The sequence below is a fragment of the Pseudophryne corroboree genome, chromosome 5 (assembly GCF_028390025.1).
Source record: "Pseudophryne corroboree isolate aPseCor3 chromosome 5, aPseCor3.hap2, whole genome shotgun sequence".
Lineage (NCBI taxonomy): Eukaryota > Metazoa > Chordata > Amphibia > Anura > Myobatrachidae > Pseudophryne > Pseudophryne corroboree.
Window position 1 is genome coordinate 164018829 of NC_086448.1, and position 23370 is coordinate 164042198.

Sequence of the window (23370 nt, forward strand, 5' to 3'; positions counted from 1 at the left end):
CCCAGTCCTGAATGCCGAATCTGCGGCCCTCTAGAAGATGAGCACTCTGCAACCACCACAGGAGGGACACCCTTGTCCTTGGTGACAGGGTTATCCGCTAATGCATCTGAAGATGCGACCCGGACCATTTGTCCAGCAGGTCCCACTGGAAAGTTCTTGCGTGGAATCTGCCGAATGGGATTGCTTCGTAGGAAGCCACCATTTTTTCCAGAACCCTTGTGCATTGATGCACTGAGACTTGGCTCGGTTTTAGGAGGTTCCTGACTAGCTCGGATAACTCCCTGGCTTTCTCCTCCGGGAGAAACACCTTTTTCTGGACTGTGTCCAGGATCATCCCTAGGAACAGAAGACAAGTCGTCGGAACCAGCTGCGATTTTGGAATATTGTAACTAAAACTTTCACTAAGAAGCTCAGGAGAGCCCCTAGTGTGCACCCTTCTCGTTCGGGCACAGAGATCTAACTGAGGCTTGGAGGAGGGTCATAGGGGGAGGAGCCAGTGCACACCAGATAGTCCTAAAGCTTTCTTTAGATGTGCCCAGTCTCCTGTGGAGCCGCTATTCCCCATGGTCCTTACGGAGTCCCCAGCATCCACTTAGGACGTTAGAGAAATATGTTTTAAGTTTAATCTTTAGCGAGATGCCCATTAAGTCTAATCGATGCTAGTGAGCATCAATTAATGAGCTTCATCTTTTTATATTGCTCCTCAAGATGTAAGTAACATAAGCAGGGGCGTCTCTAGAGAGGAGGGGACCAGTGTGCAGATTCCGTGTGTTGGCCCCCTCCTCTCCCGTAGCCGTCACGCCGCTGCTAGCGCTCTGAGCGCTGTAGACGCCTTGCCATTTTTTGGGGAGTCCTGCGCATGCGCTGTAGACTCTGGTACTGTGCCAGAGTCTCTAGTGGTCAGTGCGCTAGCAGCAGCCCAATGGCTACGGGAGAGGAGGGGGCCCACACACTGTCAGCAATGGACTCTGGAAAGATAAGTATAGGAGAAATGGATGCAGTGTGTGCGGTGTGGGGCCCCCCTGGGACTCAGGGCCCCGTGTGCACCCATTAAAGAAACGCCAATGAACATAAGACAATGTATACATTTATTTCTCATGTGTGATATGGGCACCATGCTGTTAACTAAACCTCAAAGTAGAATTCAAAGACACACATAGTACATAGGGCAGGATTTAATGTACTGTATTTTTAGCATACATATAAATGCTACAAGTCACCAAAGAGTTAAAGGAAAACATCCAGAAAATCAAGAATGGTCATATTCTCAAGCACAAGACAGTACAGGTTACATTAATCTTGTGTAATATTAAAACTGTATTTTCAAAATATTTGTAAAAAGAAAGCCAAGAATATACAGTATTTTTGTTATAGTTGGATGTAATAAAGTTTTTAAAAACATAACTGAAAACTAAAAAAGGAAGAGAGATGTGTGGTGGCGAGAGAGTAGGAAGCATGGACTGTTTGGTAGCCATTTGGTTAAGAGACCTATCCACTACTATCACATGACTCATTCTGGAAGACTTCCATAAGGGAATTATTTGTGCAACGGATCCTGTTAGGTTACATGAAGAGCCATTCTTGAGGAATCGTACTGTATGGCTGTTCTATAAAGTGGTTTTGCTCTGTGCCCAGGGTTGGGGTTAAAAAAAGAAAAGAAAAATCATCTCTTTGGTTTAAACAGTTTTTTTCAGTTTAAACCAGTTTTTTTTTGCATTACGGTAATATGTTTTAATGAACAATAATTGAATACTGCTTATTATATTATTACTGTGAAACATTGCTATGTATTAGAAACCTTGAATAACAATGTTTTGATGCTTTCTAACATTAACAATTATTAAAGTTAAATAAATAAAACCAAAACAAAAAATTATTTACAGCTTATTATTCCTATTACATCTGAATATATGTAGACAAACTAAACATACAAAGTAAACTCAGACAGATGAAATTGAAAAAAGATCGCTAGTTGTGGTTTTCTTCTGTCCTATAGGATTGTTTGGAGAGGAGATTGTGGAGTCTTCGCTGATGCTAGGTAGATTTAGTACCTCTCTGATCTGGTTCACCCTCCCTATACAACTACTGTGTGTGAATTTACTGTATTGGTTCAGCTTACTCAAATGAAGATCACAAGCAACAAGAATGTGGAATAATACAGAGGGATTCTCTTATAATAAAGTCATGACGCCATTTCTGTAGTCATAACAAAAAAACAAAACAAAAAAAATACAATTTGGTTTAAATCATGGTTTAAACCAGCCAACCATGCTCTGTGCACAAAAATGTTTTACATATGTAATATATTTATTTAAACATTTGTAGTAAGTTAGCTTCCTGTGATGGCTATAATTGTGCGACTTTTGTGCAGTTTAACAAGAACATGGCACTAAAAAGTAAGACAAGTAGCATTAATAAGAAAACTAAGCAGAACTTACTTGTAATGTAGTGTCAAACACTACAATCTTGGAGCTGGTGGGCACAATGTCATAACACTTGTGGGACTTCATGAAGCGCATGTATATGTCACTTTCTGATTCTTCAACAGCTAGAAGAACACAACACATTATTAGTCTTTAATAATACACTTATGTTTACAAATATACGCCTTACATCAGGGGCTTTCAACGCCAGGCCTCAAGTACCAACAACAAAATCACAAAACAAAAGTTCTTTAAATTCATTGACAGGCGAGTTACTTTATTTTTCTGAGTCAGTAATTTATCCCACCTGCTTCAACAGACCGTAATCCTAAAAAAACATCATTTGCGGGGAAGAGTTAAGGTTTGGAGTCGAGAACCTCTGCATAAAGCTGGCCATACACCTAAATATTATTTTTTGACCTATTCAACTATCTGGCTGGTTGGAACCATAATTTGGTAAATGTATGGGAGCACAACAAACGAGCTTTGGTCCCAAACACAGTGTCTCAGGAAAAATGGTTAAATCCATTCCAAACAGTCAACTAGTTGGCTGGTTAGAAAAATAATCTCTAGGGTCATTCCATGCCAGTTCACCCAGGCACGACACCCGACCGACCCAGATTTTCATGATACCATGTACACTTGATACTACAACGTAGCTACTAACCTATGCCAAATTTTCTTCTCTAGGCCTCACAGTTTGAGATATAGGGGGTCAAAGCTTTGAAAAATTGTTGGGAAATGCCACTCCTGAAGCGGTTTTTTCTGAGGTGTATCTGGAAAAAAAAAATCACATCTCCGTGCCTAATCCACATATCACTTTGAGATGTTGACCCTTTGTCAATAAAAATATGGAGATTCCAGTGAAATTATTTTTATTAATCTTGCCTGACTCAGAGTTCATTATACATTCCTTTACTTCATACTTAATTTTTTTGGAGCAAAAAAAAAAAAAAAAAAAAAAAAAAAAAAAATTAAAGTGGGTTCAGTTAACATTATCAACCTAAAAGGCAGATGAGTTATGTTACTTTTTTTGTTTAAATTGAACCTTAAAAGTATACTTTAAATAGCGATGAAAGAAAAATAATGGGATTTTGATTACCTGTATGAGTATTTTAATGTTTAACTATAATATATGCAAATTGTGAAAGACCCCTATTCAATTAGCTGCAATAATTTATTTTACCATGAATTAAACTTCACCTAATCTGAGCATGTAGAAAGTTGTGGAAAATCTCTATTTAAAAAAAAAAAAAAAAATTTGTATCACTCAGAAAACACACTAATATACCGGGGTATCCGTTCACATGGTCGACCATGTTATGGTCGACAGTCATTAGGTCGACCACTATTGGTCGACATTGACATGGTCGACATGGACACATGGTCGACACATGAAAGGTCGACACATGAAAAGGTCGACATGAGTTAAACTTTTTTCTTTTGGGGAACTTTTCCATACTTTACGATCCACGTGGACTACGATTGGAACAGTAATCTGTGCCGAGCGAAGCGGTAGCGGAGCGAAGGCATCATGACCGAAGCATGGCGAGCGAAGCGAGCCATGCAAGGGGACGCGGTGCACTAATTGGGGTTCCCAGTCACTTTACACAAAAAACGACACCCAAAAAAGTTAAAAAACTCACGTCGACCTTTTCATGTGTCGACCATGTGCCCATGTCGACCATGTCAATGTCGACGAATAGTGGTCGACCTAATGACTGTCGACCATAACATAGTCGACCATTTATACCGGAACCTATACCGGTCCCATACCTTGAATCACGAATTCTGTCACTTTGCACTCTTTCACCCCCACAATTACATGTCATTGGCCAGCTAAAAAAAAAATTCAAAAGTCAAAGTGCCTACTTTCTTTGACGAGCAGTCCTCTTCACATAGACTTCCAGAGCCCTTGCAACATCCAATGACTTTGATGACATTACGGAGTCAGTAGCAACTGGCACCACAATAGGTTGGTTGATATGAAATGCAGACACAACCTTCGGAAGGAACTGCTGACGTGTCTGGAGCTCAGCTCTATCCTCATGGAAAACCAAGTAGGGGCTTTTACAAGACAAAGCCCCCAACTCCGAACACACGTCTAGCAGAAGCTAAGGCCAACAAAGTGACAGCCTTCCACGTGAGAAATCTGACCTCAACCTTCTGTAGAGGGTCGAATCAATCCGATTGGAGGAACTGTAACACCACGTTAAGATCCCAGGGTGCCGTAGGCAGTACAAAGGGAGGTTGGATGTGCAGAACTCCCTTCAAAAAAAAGTCTGAACCTCAGGGAAGGCAGCCAACTGTTTCAGGAAGAAAATGGATAAGGCCGAAATCTGGACCTTCACGGATCCCAGCATCAGGCCCATATCCACACCTGCTTGCAGGAAAAGGAGAAACCGTCCCAGTTGAAACTCCACCGCAGGAAACTTCTTGGATTCACACCAAGATACATACTTTTTCCAAATGCGATGGTAATGTGTAGACGTTACTCCTTTCCTAGCGTGTAACAGGGTAGGAATAACCTTGTTCTGAATGCCCTTCCAAGCTAATATCTGGCGTTCAACCTCCATGCCGTCAAACGTAGCAGCGGTAAGTCTTGATAAACGAACGGCCCCTGCTGCAGCAGATCCTCCCGAAAAGGAAGAGGCCTCGGATCTTCCAACAGTAGATCCAGAAGATCCGCGTACCAAACCCTTCTTGGCCAGTCCGGAGCAATGAGGATTGCCTGAACTCTTGTTCTCCTTAGGAGCTTTAGAATCCTTGGAATGAGTGGAAGTGGAGGAAACACGTACACCGACTGGAACATCCACGGAGTTACCAGGGTGTCCACCGCCAAAGTTTTTTGCTGAGGCGGGAGGCCATCATGTCTGTTTGAGGAACTCCCCAAAAGGTTTGTCACCTCCGTGAACACTTCTGGATGGAGGCCCCACTCCCCTGGATGGAGATCGTGTCTGCAGTTGTCCACTCCCGGAATGAAAATCGCTGACAGTGCTAACACTTGCTTGATTCTGGTCATTGCAGCTCTGCTCTTTGTTCCGCCTTGTCGCTTTATGTAGGCCACCGTTGTCACATTGTCCGACTGCACTTGAATGGGTCGATCTGGCAGAAGGCGAGTTGCTTGGAGAAGACCGTTGTATACGGCTCTTAGTTCCAGAATGTTTATTGGAAGACTGGACTCCAGACTTGACCACCTTCCTTGGAAGGTCTCCCGTTGAGTGACAGCGCCCCAGCCTCGGAGACTTGCATCCGTGGTTAGAAGGATCCAGCCCTGAATCCCAAACTTGCGGCCCTCCAGAAGGTGAGGCATTTGTAGCCACAAGAGGAGTGAAATCCTTGCTTTCTAGCAACAGACTTATCCTCTGGAGCATGTGTAGGTGAGATCCCGACCACTTGTCTAAGAGATCCAGTTGGAAGGACAGAGCACGAAATCTTCTGTACTGTAGAGCCTCGTAGGAGGCAACCATCTTCCCCAGAAGGCTAATGCACTGATGAACTGATACCCGGGTAGGCTTCAAGACATGTCAGACCATTGATTGTATCACCAACGCTTTCTCCACCGGTAGAAACACCCTCTGCACTTCCGTGTCAAGGATCATACAGAGGAAAGAGAATCTCTTTGTCGACTCCAAATGTGACTTTGGAAGGTTCAGGATCCAACCATGGACCCTGAGCAGATGAGTCGTGAGAGTAATGGACTGCAACAGCTTCTCCCTGGACGACGCCTTTATCAGCAGATCGTCCAGGTATGGAATAATATTCACTCCCTGCCTGCAGAGGATAACCATCATTTCTGCCATCACCTTGGTGAATACCCTCAGTGCCGCGGAGAGACCAAATGGCAGTGCCTGAAACGGATAGCGACGGTCTAACAGTGCAAATCTGAGATAAGCCTGGTGCGGAGGCCAAATCGGAATGTGGAGATACGCATCCTTAATATCTAGGGATATCAGAAACTCCCCCTCCTCCAGACCTGAGATCACCGCTCTCAGAGACTCCATTTTGAATTTGAACTCCCTTAAGATAAGGGTTTAGCAATTTCAAGTTCAAAATTGGTCTGACCGAACCATCCGGTTCAGTACCACAAAAAGGTTTGAATAGTAACCCACGCTGTGCATGTGAGGTGGAACTGGAACAATGACCTCTGCCTTTTCCAATTTTTGGAAATCTTCTTGTAGCACAGTTCTTTCTGACAGTAAAGTCGGCAAGCCTGATTTGAAGAATCAGTGAGGTGGGGTTTCTTGAAACGCCAGTCTGTACCATTGGGACACAATATCCTGTACCCAGGGTTCCAGGCCGGACGACACCCAGATGTGGCTGAAACGCCTGAGTCTCGCCCACACCATTTTGCCTACCCACCTCTAAAGAAGGTGGTAGGAGGCTTGGACTTTTTTGCCTTAGCGGTCCGAAAGGACTGTGATGCAGATGAAGAAAAGGGTTTCTTCGTAGAAGGCGTAGCTGAGGGAAGAAGAGGTGACTTACCCGCGGTTGCCGTGGAAATCCACGCATCCAACGCTTCCCCAAATAGAGCCTGACCTGTGTAGGGTAGGTTCTCCACACTTCTCCGGGATTCCGTGTCTGCAGACCATTGGCGTAGCCAGAATCTCCTGCGAGCTGATACAGACATGGAAGATATTCTTGCAGTCAGCGTACCCAGGTCCTTCATGGATTCCACCATGAAACCTGCAGAATCCTGTATGTTACGTAAAAATAATTCAATGTCACTTCTATCCATCGAATCCAAATCCTCAAGTAACGTGCCTGACCATTTTACTCTAGCTTTAGAGAACCATGCGCAGGCAATAGTAGGCCTCAGCACCACCCCTGAAGCAGTGTATATGGATTTGAGCGTAGTCTCAATCTTACGGTCAGCCGATTCTTTTAACGCGGTAGACCCAGGGACAGGTAAACCACCTTTTTCGACAGTCTGGAGACAGATGCGTCAACTATGGGTGGGTTTTCCCATTTTTTCCTATCCTCCTCAGGGAAGGGAATGGAATTTTTTCTCCGGGTTTTCCCAGGATTTTTAAAATAAAGCGTTTAAAGAATTAAACGTCGGGAAGGTTAGCGAGGCTTTCTTATTATCTGTGAATTAAGCCTCCTCAACCTGCTCAGATGGTGTGTCAGTAATATTTAACACATCTCTAATGGCCTCAATCATGAGCTGCACCCCCTTTGCAAGGGATGCCGCCCCCCTTAGCACATCCCAATCACCATCTGCCGTGTCAGAGTCGGTATCCGTGTCATCTTGCATAATTTTGGCAAGTGCACGTTTTTTTGTGGGAATATGCTAGGTGACTTTGAAGGAATAGGAACAAAACCTGACCAAACTGCCATAGACTTCTTTAAAACCCGAGTTTCAGTCTCAGTATGGGCTACCCTAGAATAGATCTGAGAGAGCATAACCCTTAATAGAGGTTAACCACTCAGGCTCAGCAATAGGGATCTGAGACAATGCATTACATTCCTGTGTACATGGAATGGATTCCTCCAGAGAGGAAATGTCCTCTGCAGCATAAGACTCAGAGTCCCTAGACATGGCTATGTGAGAAACAACCCCCCTCCCCCCCCCCCCCACACACAAGAAAATGTCAGACACAGTTTCCACCCCCCCAAGAATGCCACACAGAAACACAGAGATTGGAGCCAACCCACGCACAGCGCTTCCCAAGGTAGATATAATACAACTACCTGGCACTTACTGTGTACCTTAATAGACTACACAGTATTCACATAGCCTCCCCCCCTTCTACAACCCCCTGGTACCACACAGGATAGCTGTAGTTGCTTGGAGGGGCAGCTCTCCCTGTCAGCGTCATTGTACAGGATCTGCAGGCAGGAAAATGGCGCTGAATGCTGCTGGTCGCTCTGAGAAGCTCCGCCCCCTGAACATGGCGCTGCTTCCCGCTCTCCACTTTTTTATACCGGCCTGAGGAAATGTGCTGGCAGCGTTACAGAGGTCCCTGACAGCCTTGGTGCTAGTGTAGGGTATAGGCGCTGGCTCAGTGCGCCCCTCACAGCGCCGCACTATGTACCGCTGAGCCTCCGGAGCGCAGTTAATACTGCGCTCCCACCCTGTTGCCGCCATCTTCACACCGCTTGCCAGGGGGGCCGGTGACTCACTCGCCACTGGAATCTTCTGGCTCTGTTAGGGGGTGGTGGCAGTGCTGCGGGAGTGAGCGGCCGCCTGGGGCGGCTAACGATCACCACCCTAAGGAGCTCAGTGTCCGGTCAGCGGAGATGGTGGCCATTAACCTCTCAGGGTTGGACACTACTTAGTCCCACGAAGCAGGGAGGCTGTTGCCAGCAGCCTCCGTGTGCCTAACTAATAAAAAATAAGAAAACCAGGAAAACTCCTATGGAGCTCCCCTAGCTGAGGACGGCTCCGTCGGGCACATTTTCTAAACTGAGTCTGGTAGGAGGGGCATAGCGGGAGGAGCCAGCCCACACTATTAAAAACTCTTAAAGTGCCAGTGGCTCCTAGTGGAGCCGTCTATACCCCATGGTACTAATGTGGACCCCGGCATCCTCTAGGACGTTAAGAGAAATCTGCACATATACATAGATATACAAATGAAAATACTCCCCTGGTGGGCAAAATTATACCTAAATGGTAATTTTTGTTTTTAACACATGAATTATAAATTAAACATTAGAATACTCATGCAGGCAAACAAAATCCCATTATTTTTCTTTCATAGCTTTTTAAAGTATACTTTAAATGGTCAATTTAAACAAAAAAGGGAGATGATCTCATCTACCTTATGGTGTGTACACACGGTGAGATATTTTCTTACGATTTTGACTTTATAGTCAAAATCGTAAGAAAAGTTAGTGCAGATCGCAAGGTGAAAGTCCCCTTGCAATATTTGATGCCAATATTTGATGCCAGCATCGCAAGCCTAGATAAACTGTGCAGGCAAGTCAATTTTGACTCTCTCATAGAAAAGATAGTTAAAATTGACACTTAGCCAAAACCGCACAGTCAGTATCGCAAGCACAGTCATTATATGCTTGCAACGTCGACCTTGCCCCTGTCCCATAGTGAGAATCTGGGTTAGCCCGAATCTCACCATGTGTATGCACCTATAAGTTGATAATGCTAATTGAACCCACTTTTTTTTTTTTTGCACCAAAAAAAATTATTAAGTATGAAGTAAAGGAATGTATAATGAACTCTGAGTCTGGCAAGATTGATAACATTTTTTTACTGGACTCTCCATATTTTGATTGACAAAGGGTCAAAATTTCAAAGTGATACGTGTATTAGGCACGGAGATGTGAATTTTGTGCCAGATACACCTCAGAAAAAAAAACAGAGCATCAGGAGTGCCATTTCCCAGAAATGTTTCAAAATTTTGACCCCGTATATCTAAAAAAACTGTGAGGACTAGAGAAGAAAATTTGGCATGGGTTAGTAGCTACGTGGTAGTATCAAGTGTACACAGTATCATGAAAATCTGAGTCGGTGGGTGTCATGCCTGGGTGAACCGACATGGAATGACCCTCTAGTCTCTAGGTGTATGGACAACTTTACATGCTAAAACTTCCTAAAATGTCCTGCACTCAAATATTTCTCTCCAGTAATATAGAAAATACAAATAGCCTGACATGTTTTCATGGTGGAGTTTAGGTAGGGCAATTTCCACCCGACGGTAAACCATCCTAGGATAAAGCACGAAGTGATGCTAGATCCCAGGGACAAAAGTCAATCTGGGTGGAAGATCTTAAGAGAATATCAATAAGAAAAAAAACAAAGCGGCACATGGCCAAGAGTGGGCAGACTCCATATAGATAGGCGGAGAGACACTCTTCTTCACAACGAAGGTCAACTTGGACTTTAGAAAGAAAAAAAAATAATATCATCAAACTGATCACCATGTCAGTCTGGCTTAACTGCGGTGCTGATCTACCAACCCATCCAGCCCACGTGAATGAGCTATAGAATATCACTACCTAAGAGTAGTGTATGTAAATAAAATAAAAAAAGTTACAGGAGCTGTAATTGGAAAAAACACTCTACTACAATAGGCACCACATTGGTGTGCAGCAGATGCTCACCTGCCTAGTGACGACAGTAAGTGCGGTCAGTGACAACTGAGGGTCCACAGAAGCCCCATTAAGGGTGGTAGAAAATGGGATGATACAATAAGCCCAGTCAGATTTCCTTACTGAACCTGTAGCACACAACAACCTTTACCCTCTATATCTCATCAGTGCACAGCTGTATTCCCATAACATTGGGATTATATAATTATATTAATTAAACCTATACATACACAACGACAGGGTGTGTGCGCGCGCATGTGTATACATACACACTAATTGAGGACACCACATTTAGAGAGCATTATCTCATGGAGTCCTATATACAGCACATGCTTTTTATAGCCCAAACCAGTGGTTTCCAAACTTTTTTGAATCACTGCGCCCTAGAATATCAGAATTTTTTTCACGGCATCCCCTAGTCCAAAAATTTCTTATTGAGAAATTTAGAAAGAAATATTACATTAAGTAAATCGCATTTATAGGTCATCCTTCGGGTCAGTTGTGTGGTGAGGGACAGGATTTGCTTCTGTTTAGCCACATAATTTATGACTGGCAGCCACCAGCACTGGTTTTGCCTATTATATTGACCATGAATAATTTGAATTGGTCCTGGACCACCAACCCAGGGCACCCCTGCAAGTGTCCCGAGGCACCCCAGGGAGCCACGGCACACAGTTTGGGAACCTCTGGCCCAAACGATTCAGCATCTCAGTGTGGAAATTGGTACAGGGTCACACAACTGTGACTGGGGCTTAGTCCTCAAAATCCTTCCGGATAGAGATAATTATCCTTTATTTGTATGGCGCCACCAGGGATCCGCAGCGCCCATTACACAGTACATAATCAAATGAGCAAACAAGAAAACAGCACTTACAGTACAGGACAATATAGCACAGGTATAGAAAACCCGGGGTTAGGTGCCATCAAAGGCAGTAAGCAGTATAAGATTGTGTAAAAGGAAAGGCACATGAGGAAAGAAGTCCCTGTTTTTGCAAGCTTACAATCTAAAAAGGTGAGGTAGATAGCTAACACATCTATATCTCTCTCTCTCTCTCTCTCACACACACACACACACACACACACCTGCCTATCGCATCTACCACATCGTGGAGGGTGCACTCTCGCAGATAAAGGATCACTCGGTGTTTTGATTCATAAAGTTCAATCTGGTCACAGGGTGACTTCACAGTCGACGTTTCGGTTCGATCACGACGGCCTAATAAACCAAAACGTTAAGGCTCAAGACGGAGTGATCTCTGTTCTTTTTCATGCAAACTCCGTGAGTGCCGCCTATCATTTTTATCTACATTGCAACTACGCTGGAGAGCACCGGGCAGATACAACCCAGTAAATTAATAGATATCAACCAGTCATTGAACACAATGAAAAACGGTGTTCAATTACTAGCAACCTCCAATATTACGTTTTGTTTTAGGTTATTTTTATTCCAATTAGTATAAAATTAACCTAAATAACCTTGAATTTTAGGAACAACCAATAATAATCTGTAAAAACCCAATAAATGAACAATGCGTTTACTGAAAAAAAACCGTGATTATGTCATCCAGTAAATGAACACCTCGCTCTTACTTTATCCAAGACAATGCAGTGTTCTCCCCATGCTTTAAATTACGGGCGGTCCGCCTGGCAAGTGTTCCCTTGTTGCCCACAGCCAAGACTGCACGTCACCCGGCAGCTCCTACCGCCACTGTGTCCCCTGCTGGATCGCCCGGCAGCCCCAGTAATGTGCACGTCCCCTGACGTTCGCCCAGCATCCTCTCCAACATTAACATGCTTCCGGCGGAGAGGGATGCTGGACGGAGCTCCGGATGCGACATTGGCTTCAGTCACGGTCAGCGCATTCCATCCGGCATCCAGGGACATGCACACTGTGACGTTGATGGAGGGCAGAGAGCCCTCCCACTGCTTAAAAGGAAGAGGCGATCTGTCTGGGCGGGACCAGATGCTTGAGCATATTGGAGGGTAGGTTCTATATCGGAGGGGCTGAAGGGACCTTGTGACGTATTGAGGGAGGAGCTACGTCACCAGGGGGAGGAGCTACGGGCGAACAGGGTCCCCGAAAAGTACCCTCGCGGGCTCGCTTCGCTCGCCACGCTTCGGGCACGGTGGCTCGCTCCGCTCCGCTTCGCTCACCACCTAATTACTAAAGGTAATAGTTGGTGGCATGGATAGTAGAGAGAGAGTGGTCGTCCAGAATCCACTCAGAGACTCTGTTCGGTGTATCACTGTGTCTTGGGTCAGGAGCTGTAACAACAACTTTGTGGAGCTAGCAAGTGGGGGCAAAGACTTGTTTTAGTATCTGAGAGCGGTTTGTGAGGGCAAATAGTATTCTGAAAAGCCATTTAAAATTTATTTTGCCAGCACGTGGTGGCAAAGAGCTCTCCTGTTTAAATATCAGAGCAGTTTGTCAGTATTCTGAAAAGCGGTTTAAAACACAATTGTGCCAACAAGCATGGGCCAGTATCTGCAAGCTAATTTAAACATTTTATTATTGTGAAGACCCCTACCCAGTAACTTCTTGATGCCATCCGGCTGAAAAATTTCCTGGGGAGAACACTGCAATGCACATAGTTTTTCACCTTAGAATGAAGAATTTTAACCATTTTAATGCCTTTACCCCTATGTTTTGAGGTATAAACACTGTAAATTGTTACTTTACAAAGTTTTAGTACAAATTAGGCAGTATATTACCTTATTATTTTGAGGGAAAAGCAGTTCAGACTCCTTCAAACCAGAAACAGAAATCCATTTGCAACCAAGTCACGTGAGTTCAGGATCAAATCAGAATCTAAGGGTGTGTACACACGGTGAGATCCTTGCTATGTTCGATTTTTACTTGCGATTTCCCTTGAACTCCCCGGAGCCCAGATAGGACAGATTTTGACTAACTTTTCTTGAGATATGGACTATGTGTGCTTACGAATTTGGCTTATGTGAGATTTTGGCTTATGTGAGATGAACTAGATAGTACACCGATCTAGCAAGGATTTACTTGCCTGCACAGTCTATCTTTTCTTGCGATGCCGACCTGGCCGCGCATCGGGATCGCAAGGTGACTTTCACCTTGCGATTTGTACTAACTTTTCTTGCAATTTTGACTATATAGTCAAAATCTCAAGAAAAAATCTCACCGTGTGTACACACCTTAAAACCAGGCACACACTAGACGATATCGATGTGCCTGACTCAGACACATTGTTTATGATACGGTCTAGTACAGGCATTCCCAACCACGGTCCTCAAGGCACACCAACAGTGCAGGTTTTAGTGATATCCAGGCTGCAGCACAGATGGTTAAATCAAAATAACTGAGCTACTAATTAAGTCACCTGTGCTGAAGCCTGGATATCACTAAAACCTGCACTGTTAGTGTGCCTTGAGGACCGTGGTTGGGAATGCCTGGTCTAGTATGTATGCACTATGTCGCTGAGGATGTGTGCTCCTGCGCGTCGTCCGCAACATCCTTAGTCGGACCACAGGCAACATCGCCAGCGAGGGCTATGCTGCTGAATGCAGTATGGCCCCCGCCATCATTGGCATGTGTGTATGCCCTTGCCGATGTCGGCCCCGCCGCTGGGTCCAGTCGCTAATGGGATTGCCGTGGGTACACAACGTTTAATATACATCTAGCTTTACTAACATAAGAAGACTTCAAAGCAGAAAATTAGATGCTTAGGATTATCTGGAAAAAAAAAATATTACTTTAAACCTGAAAAATGTTTATTCACCATAGTTTAAAAAGTAAAACATTCTATCACTGAGTGGTGTCAGACCTAGGAAGGAAATGGGCCAATAAGATTTAGAGCCATACATAAAACGGTGCTATCTGTTGATTAAATGACCAAGAACAGCCATCTAATTCAGCGGAACAAAATATTGCCGTCATTATTTACCATTATCTAGGGTAGATTTTAAGAAACAAATGTTAAATCCAGTAAGTGTAACTGCAGGAAATCTAGATGCTGCAATAATGGAGCCATCGTTTATGCCCTTTGCTTAGCCACCTTAATTCATGCAACGGCTCTGTCAAGGTTATTGATGTGCAAAACAGCTCTACCAGTGTGGGGACAGGTTTTAGTTCTAGCAAACTGTTCTGAAGTTAATAGAGCTTATAATTTTGACAAGCACTCAAGCCTATGCGAGCCGGCCAATTGTAATGTGAAGCTTGAGCGAATGACTGACAAAGCATTCATACTCCATTATTCATAGGAATAAACCAAGGCCTGTGAACTATGTGGCAGAGGCATGCATGTCAGCCATAATTACACATGCATCATGTATATGGATAAAAATGCATACATTAGCCCTAACCCTGGTGGAAGGCATCCATCCAAAGGCAGGAGTAACTTCATGTATGTGGAAATCAGCATTTCCTGCAGTTGTGTTGACAGGTCCTCATTAAACTGCTACTCTGAATGTCCCATCGATGTATCCACTCGCACAGAACAGAAACACTCAAAATCTGCATCATATACTGGGGTGTAACTAGGAGCAACATTTTGAAGTGTGTTTTACTCCCCTGCGTAGCTCCGCGCTTATTGTCAACATGGTTTACAGAGGAAAGCTGCGCTTGTGGGTTATGCTGGGCATACAAAATTAATTCAGCCTGATACTGGTGGATCGCCCAGATAATAACAGTGTATGTGTGTGTATGTGTGCGACAGCAGAAAATATCGATCACCAGTCATGCTGGATCATCCAGTATGTCCGTCCGACGCAATGAAGTTACAAGTCGGCCGCATCAGGTTGTGTATGCGCTGTCGCAGCCAACTGACTGACTTTTCCACTGCCTCTTCACAGCAGAGGAACAGGGAAAGGTCTCCTTCCTAGGGGTGGAGTACAGATATAATGGCCACATACAATGTGAGATCTCACAGCGTATGCTCATATCTGATGAGTGTCAGGCTGTCAGTCAGATAGTGTCTGTTGGTCTGACCATTTATTGCCCAGCTTTAGGAATCTAGCACACAAGCTTACTGCTGTGCATGAACACAGTGTAAAGGCACAGCGCTCACTAGGCTAACCTACATTGGTGATCATAGTGCACGCATGCAGTCAGAGAGGAGGCCCAGTGAGAATTGGGCCAGTAGGACTAAGCCCCATAGCTGCCGTGTGTGGCTTCATGGTTGTTACACTATTCTTAATACAAAACCTTCCTGTTTAATACTATTATATGCCGTATTTGCTGATCTGTTCGATGTTACAGGCAGACAAAGGTTTCAGATTTCCATATTTGTTTTCATGAGCTAATTTGTGGCTGTGGGGAGGTGACTATTTCTTGACCGATTTCCTGGTTTCCAGGAGAAAATCGTTCGGATTTATTTTCCTCAAGACTGTGCCACCCACCTCTGCCTCCTCTGAGACGCATCAAATGCCAACTATATATGCCAGTGTCGGAATATTCTATGGGTCCCAGTTCTGGGTCTTCTATAAAGCCCGGGCAGCAGGCTATGCCTGTTACACAGCTGATCACTCACGTGGGATGCATTACAGAGAGAGTAAATATAGTCATAGTACATGCTTCTAATTCCCATGTGCTAGAAAACTTTCCAAACCACATCTGCATTTTGTCATGCAGCAAGCGGTTCTACGTCTTAGGGCTAGCACAGCACAGAAATAGATTTAGTAAGTAATTCCGTGAAAAGTTTCTCCTACCTTCAGTCTTCACTGACTGACAAACACTAAATTTGCCATACGTATGGGAGATCCTGCTGCATTAGAATGCACATATATACAGATATATACAAAAGAAAGCCTAATAAAACTCAACTACTGACCCACTTTACTTATTGGGCCTGTGGAAAGGACCATATGCATGTAGGGACCCATACAGTACCTCATTGTAAGACCTGAGGGGGTAACTTGTAACTGTGTAGAGTGCATACAGATTACATAGTGTTGTTTGTTTCCTTAATATTTTAAAGAGGTAGTTATCAAAAGATCGAGGCATCTAATATAGAGGCTGCCAGCCCTTTCAGACATCTTCTGGTGACACACCACTCGCCTGTTTCTGACACAGATTCTAAAAGGGGTCTTAAAAACATTGTTATTATTTGATAAATAATTTGACAAATAGTAAAAGATAATTTGTTTCATCTTCAGCTCATACACCCATATACAGTAATCCCCGCTATAGATCTTCAGCGTGTTCAACAGTTTCCCCTCTAAATCCTCCTAACACATCCAGCCTGGTACCACACATAAGCGTGTCCTTACACAGGGATTGTGAATCACCACTGGGGCCTAGTCTTTACACAGAACATGAGCTTTACTCACTCTTTCCCACCAAGGCCTGGGGGTATGAAATCCCACCATCGAGGCAGAGAGTCCCTTCGCAGGCTCGCTACACTTCTGGCCCATTCCCTCTCGGATGGTGGCATGGACCCATCACCCGATTTGTAATACCAGGCTGCAGTCAGGATTCTGACTGTCGCCATTTCCACTGCAGTCGGGATTTTGGTGTCTAACTAGCGGAAATCTAGACATTCCAGAAAAACAGCAATTGCCAGGTTCCCCATACTACGCTCTCACTGCAAGCTACCGGTGCTGTTTTAATATATGCTAAATATGCTGGATAGATAAGCAGAGCTGTGTGCTGCTGGGATCTTAATCCACAGATGGTTTGCCCATAATTAGCATACTTTTTAGCAATTAGCAGAATTATTTAAAGTTCCCAGGATAATACTGCGCTCATGGAATTTATTTAAAGAAGCAAAAAAAAAAAAAAAAAAAAAAAAAAAACACACAACAGACAAGACTCCACAAACTGTAGATGGAGGACAGATGGTTACTCCTCGTGCTGATTAGTGCTTCTAGGGATCTGTCCGCTGAATACAAGTGACAGTGTCATGCTTCAGTCAATTGTTAAAATTACCACACGTGGAAATTAAATACAAGCATATACAGTATGCACTTACACATTCCAGCTGTAACATGGTATAGACAAAACAAAATATGCATAGTACACAACAGGACAACACTCCTCTATGGGTTAACTGTAAAATGTACGCTCTGGCGTGATACACAGGAGATGTGTACAAATCCCATAAGGTAAGCTAACATTGTGCATGTATTTTCCTGCACACCCCTATGGAGCTGCAAGATAAAATGCACAATGCAGGGATGATGTAGAGTCCTGGTGCTAGTGTTGAAATGCTGGCACAATGGTGCATTGCATCTAATTGAATTAACCTCTATGGCTTCTAACGTAATGTAAATAATCAATGCGTATCATTTGTAAAAATGCATTTATGCGACATGCATATACAGTACAAAGGCATCCCTCATTTTGGCAAATGTAGCCTGTATACTGCAATAGAGAATCATTCCTGTGTAGTTATACCCCGCTAAGAAAGCACTAAAAAGGTACGGACGGCAGCGTGGAAGGACAAGTTGCTATAGAGCAGATTAAGAGGATCTGTACTGAATAAATTTCTATATAGGGCAAAGTTTTGGCATTCATCTGCTCTTCATTAAAGGAATGACATTTTCCTAAGCTGTGGAATTTACAGCAGAGCGGTGCAGAAAAGTGGTATCACTAAAGAGAAACAGTATTCACTAATCATTTCATACAAAGAACATTTAGCCTATGATTCTGAACCATGGAAATGCATACTGGTTGTAGTACAGTATTTTAGGGATACAGTGATGCTTCAAGAACCACGCCGTCAAAGCCAGTCTGGCCAGTTTCGGGTAGACACAAGGGACCTAAACGAGGAGGACTGGGCGTTGAGGAAGTAGAAGAAGGCACTCTATCGAGAGACCCTGCAGGTCTGAGTACCAATGCCGCCTGGGCCACGCTGGAGCGACTAGAAGTAGTATTCCTCCTTTTTGAATGAACTTCCGTAGTACTCTGGGCAGGAGTGAGACTGGAGAGAACACGTATGGCAGCCAAAAGCTGCATGGAATTGCTAGTGCGTCCACGAACGGGGCTTGAGGATCCCCTGTTCTTGCGCCTAACTCCGGAACCTTGTGATTGTGTCGAGATGTCATCAGGTCTACATCTGGTAGGCCCCACTTGTCCACTAGGAGTTGAAAGACTTTGGGATGAAGACTCCACTCTCCGGTGTGCACGTCCTGACGACTGAGGAAGTCCGCTTCCCCGTTGAGAACCCCCGGAATGAACGCTGCCGGTATGGCTGGCAGATGGCGTTCCGCCCATTGGAGCCTTTTGCAAACGGATTTTAATAAATCCGACCTGTGCTCCTTGCCCTGGTGGTTATAGTGGGGTCCATGTGCGACACAATGTCCACGCCAGCGGTGCGATCTGTCTCCTGGGACCGCGACCGGATCGCGATTTACCTTACCTCCCCCTTTAGTGTAGCCACGTGATCCTGGAGAATGACAGCGGTGATGTGCCTGAAAAACCGGTGCGTCTCCGCTGCAAGTACCCGGGAACCAGGCCACGGGAGTATGCAGTGCCACTGAGGGAGGTGATGGAGCCGCAGCACAGCATGTCAAAGACACAGAAAGTGCTGTGTCCCTTGAAGTCTTCTAAAAAGCTCTTCCCAGGGCTGCTAGCGCAGCTACACCTGTTAGTGACCTGCACTGCAGGAACCAACTTCCAAACTCAGCTCCAGTGCCTGGAGGCGGGGCTATAGAGGAGGCGGTGCGGTGCAGTGCATCCTGGGAAGGGTCAAAGCTTTAGCCCAGGGCTGGCCAAACCGGTCCTCAAGATCTACCAACAGTTCACATTTTCCAGACTACCTAGCTGGTGCACAGGTGTAGTCATTACTAATTAAGATGTGCTGCATTCATTCCTAACTGACAATTCTACAGATCTCCAGGAGGCCTGGAAAACATGCACTGTTGGTAGATCTCGAGGACCGGTTTGGCCAGCCCTGCTTTAGCCTGTTGGTGCCTCGGATCAAGATCCAACTCTACACCCCGATGTTATTCCCTGTGGAATACCATTGTACCCTGTTGCAGAAATGAACTGTATTCTTCTAAATAACAACTAGAGCATAACTAATTTCGTAAGTGATGGAGGTGGGCACGCAGTATTTCTGGAGAGAGGGGTATTATACCGTCACAGAATAATAAATAAGATTGCAAAAATAGTACAGAACACGGATAGCCTATATATCTCCTGCTGCTTCATGCAGACCTGACTGCTGCTTCACCTGCCAATACCCCAGGGATGGCTCACTAACCAAGATGTAGAGCCCCCTTCACCACTCATGGCCAGAGCAATGCTTCTTTCTGCCTGTCGTCCTTACGCACAGACTCACAGTGAGCTGTACCATCTGTGGAGAGAATTACCTGCCTGCCCTTACTGCCAGCAATTTACAGAGCAGTCATGCCACACTAGATGGAAATGAAGGGAGCAAAACTAAAATGGATGGCTGGCCTGTACTAAAAGCTGTACTTTAGTTAGAGGGTTTTACAGACATTTTAACTCGTTGAGTTTACGCTACAAGAAAAATGTACATTTTAATGACTCCACATAGATCAAATAATAAAATTAAAAGTCAAATGGAAGATAGTAATGGACAACTATACTCTATAACCAAGTTGGAAATGTGGATTAAAGACCCTATGCAGTAAGGATTGCAACGTCTGCTTTTTGGCAGAATTTGTAATCCTTTTGCTCGCACGCTGCGGGCTGGCAATCGCAGGGCAGGGCCGCCCAGCATGTTAGCGAGTTGCGATCCAACTTGAATAAGCTCCTATGTGTCTTTATAGTTTGGAAGGAAAGTAGGGGGAATGGAGGGGGGGGGGGGGGGGAAGAGGTGTTGCAATGACAGTAACATTCAGCATGATGTACGGCCGGGCACAATATGTATCGGACAATTACAGTAGCCCCGGAACCATGAGTATAAAAAAAAAGGTGTGGCTATTAAGTCTAGAGACTGTACTTGTAAAAAATAAACTGCGTGAGTTAATGAGTGCGGGAACATTAACCTTGGACTATCCCAAAATATTTTTATTTTTGTTCAAGTTTCGCCCCTCTCGCACAGATCGTCTGCTGTCAAACAGCGTTCGAAGAAGTTTTGTTTTTCCCCCCGTGTCCTAAAAACGCTTAGTTCAAAGGTCAACCAGGCACTTGAAGCATAATCCGCGATAAGATGGTTACTGGAGCCACGATAACACATGGGACATGACTGACTGAACTCACTTTGGGACTAATAAGATACCGCCCTGTGCAGGGGGAGAGGCAAGTCAGACCAATCATCTGATACAGACAGTAACCACTAGCTGAAGTACACTCCTTCTAATCTAGCTGGACAGAAAGATAATAATAAAAAAATATTTATATAGAGCTCTTTCCCCCACAGGACTCATGTTGGTTATCTGCTTAGCAGACTAGCCAACAACTGTTCAGAAACCGGCACCATCCCTGTTCAGGAGACAGCACGTCACTCCTCAGGAACAATAGAGGCCAGTAATGGACCCTGGATGTTTCCTAGGTGCTGTGCAGGGTTTCCTTGCAGTGAATGGCAGAAATCTTTCTCTGCCTCTCTAGGCTTAAGGTCCATACACACTGGGCGTTTTTGCCCAGCGTGTATGCAGAGCAATGATCGCTGACATCGCTGGGCTGAAAAGCACTCAGTGCCTACACACTGAGCGCTTTTCCCCCCTGCCCAGCGATGTCAGCGGGGGTGAGCGGCTTTCCATAGCAGGACTCTATGGAAAGATGCTCACCCTGCCGTTTATCTGCTGATAATACCAGTAGATGAACGGCGGCCGCCAGCAATGAAGCGGGAGTGCGCATCAGCGCTCATCGTTTGGCCATATACACTGGGCGGCTTTGAGCTGAAAGCAGCTCAAAACACCAAAAGTGACCTGCTTTCAGCTCAAAATCGCCCAGTGTGTGTGGGCCTTAATTCAGCCTTTTCTAGCAGAGACCGAGCAAAGCACAAGTGTTTCCTACAACTGCCAGCCACTTACACACTGCATCAGCAGCTCATTCATAAAGGCATCCACTGCCAAATATCCATTTACCAGGAGCCTACGGGGTCACTCCATGTCAAAATCATACGGAAAAAAATCATTATGACACCCACCGACATCATGAAACTTTATACACTTGATATTGCCATATCGCTATAAACCCATGTGAGATTTTTCTTCTCTAGGCCTTATTGTTTTGGAGATATAGGGGTCAAAATTTCAAAAAATTGCTCGGAAAAGCCACTCCGGATGCTGGATTTTTTAGGCGAGGTGTATGTATGTGGGAGAACAAATCCTATCTCAGTGCCTAATCTACACATCACTTTGAAATTTTGAACCTTTGTCAATCAAAATATGGAGAGTCCAATCATTTTTTTTTGGTAGTATCAAGCGTATAAAGTATCATTAACATCTGAGTCAGCGGGTGTCATGGCCTGGGTGAACTGACATGGAATGACCCCTACATGTCAACATTGCCTATTACAGGGGGGGCGACTGTACTGTAATTCAAACAAGCCCTTCACAGGTCCTCTACAGAGTAGACCTCTGCTTTAGAAATGCTTCTATGATGAGTGCGGGCTGTAAGTAACATGAACAATTGTAAGCACAGCTATAACGTAACCCTTCCAGTTTATTCATTGTGGAACATATAAACAGAATACTGAAGTAAAGTGAATATGGCAGCTGAAAGGTATACAGCAGTGCGACAGAAAGACAAGTAACTTCTTAGCTTTAGAATGTAAGCTATCACGAGCAGGGCCCTCTTCCCTCATGTGCTTATCCTTTTTCTTACTTTAATAATCTTCAACTACACCAAATCCAGCAGTCTTCTGCCACCTGATACTTATTCCAGTGTCATCTGCTGATGTAACTGTTTATTTACCCTGTACTTGTCCTATATTGCCTTCAACTGTAAGTTGCCGTTTTCCTGTTTGATTATTCATGTACTCTGTAATTGGGCGCTGCGGAACCCTTGTGGCGCCATATAAATAAAGGATAATAATAATAATAATAATAATAATAATAATAATAATAATAATAGCATGTGTGGGACAACTATACTCTATAACCAACTTGGAAGTGTGGTCTGGCTTCCAATAATGATACGCTTTGTAAACAAGGGATATAGTAGGTCTACGAGCTATATAATGATGGACACTTCCTGAACGGATTTTCTATCAACCCACATGAGATTCTCATGGAGAACGAACAAGAACTACCGTAATACGCAGGAACCACAACAAGACCTGACCAAGGGTGGAAAAGTTTCTACAGGTTCATTAGCTTATCACATTTCCTCAATAATGCATGCCACCAGCAATAGTGACAAATATAACTTTACACTAACAATACAATATGGCTATTTTTTGTAATTCATCACGTACTTAAGTAAAAAATATGCTTAGTGGAGTTTAGGACCTTGGAGAGCACTATAGGGCGGGGAAGCAGTCTAGAACAGTGGTTCCCAAACTTTTTTGCATCATGGCGCCCTACAGTATCAGATTTTTTTTTCACGGCACCCCTAGGTCTCTTGTTGAGAAATTTAGTAAGAAATATTAACATAAGTAAATTGTATCTATATGTCTTCCCTAGGTTCAGTTATATGGTGAAGGACAAGATATGTTTCGGATTGTCCACATATGATATGATTGGCAGGCACCAGACCTAGTTTTGCCTATTAAATGGACCATAAGTTTTCTGAATTGGTCCTGGACCACCAATCCAAGTGCATCCTGGAGTGTCTGCAAGTGTCCTGAGGCACTCAAGGGAGCCATGGCACACAGTTTGAGAACCACTGGTCTAGAAGGTAAATATATTTATATTTACACACACACACACACACACACACACACACACACACACACACACACACACACACTTTCTCTTACGTCCTAGAGGATATTGGGGTTCCATTTAGTACCATGGGGTATAGACGGGTCCACTAGGAGCCATGGGCACTTTAAGAATTTGATAGTGTGGA

The 23370-nt window shown here is 44.3% G+C and overlaps 1 protein-coding gene across 8 annotated transcripts in view; it reads right to left on the minus strand.

Annotated features, from left to right (window-relative positions):
* Positions 1-23370, minus strand: part of PRKAG2 (protein kinase AMP-activated non-catalytic subunit gamma 2) — a 656600-nt gene that overhangs the window by 82445 nt on the left and 550785 nt on the right. For 7 of the 8 annotated variants that reach the window (XM_063921848.1, XM_063921849.1, XM_063921850.1 and 4 more), the window contains one exon: positions 2439-2548. In XM_063921848.1, the coding sequence (XP_063777918.1) occupies positions 2439-2548 (110 nt within the window). Of the gene's footprint in view, positions 1-2438; positions 2549-12065; positions 12275-23370 lie in introns of those variants that run through there. The other variant, XM_063921856.1, reaches the window with a different exon arrangement.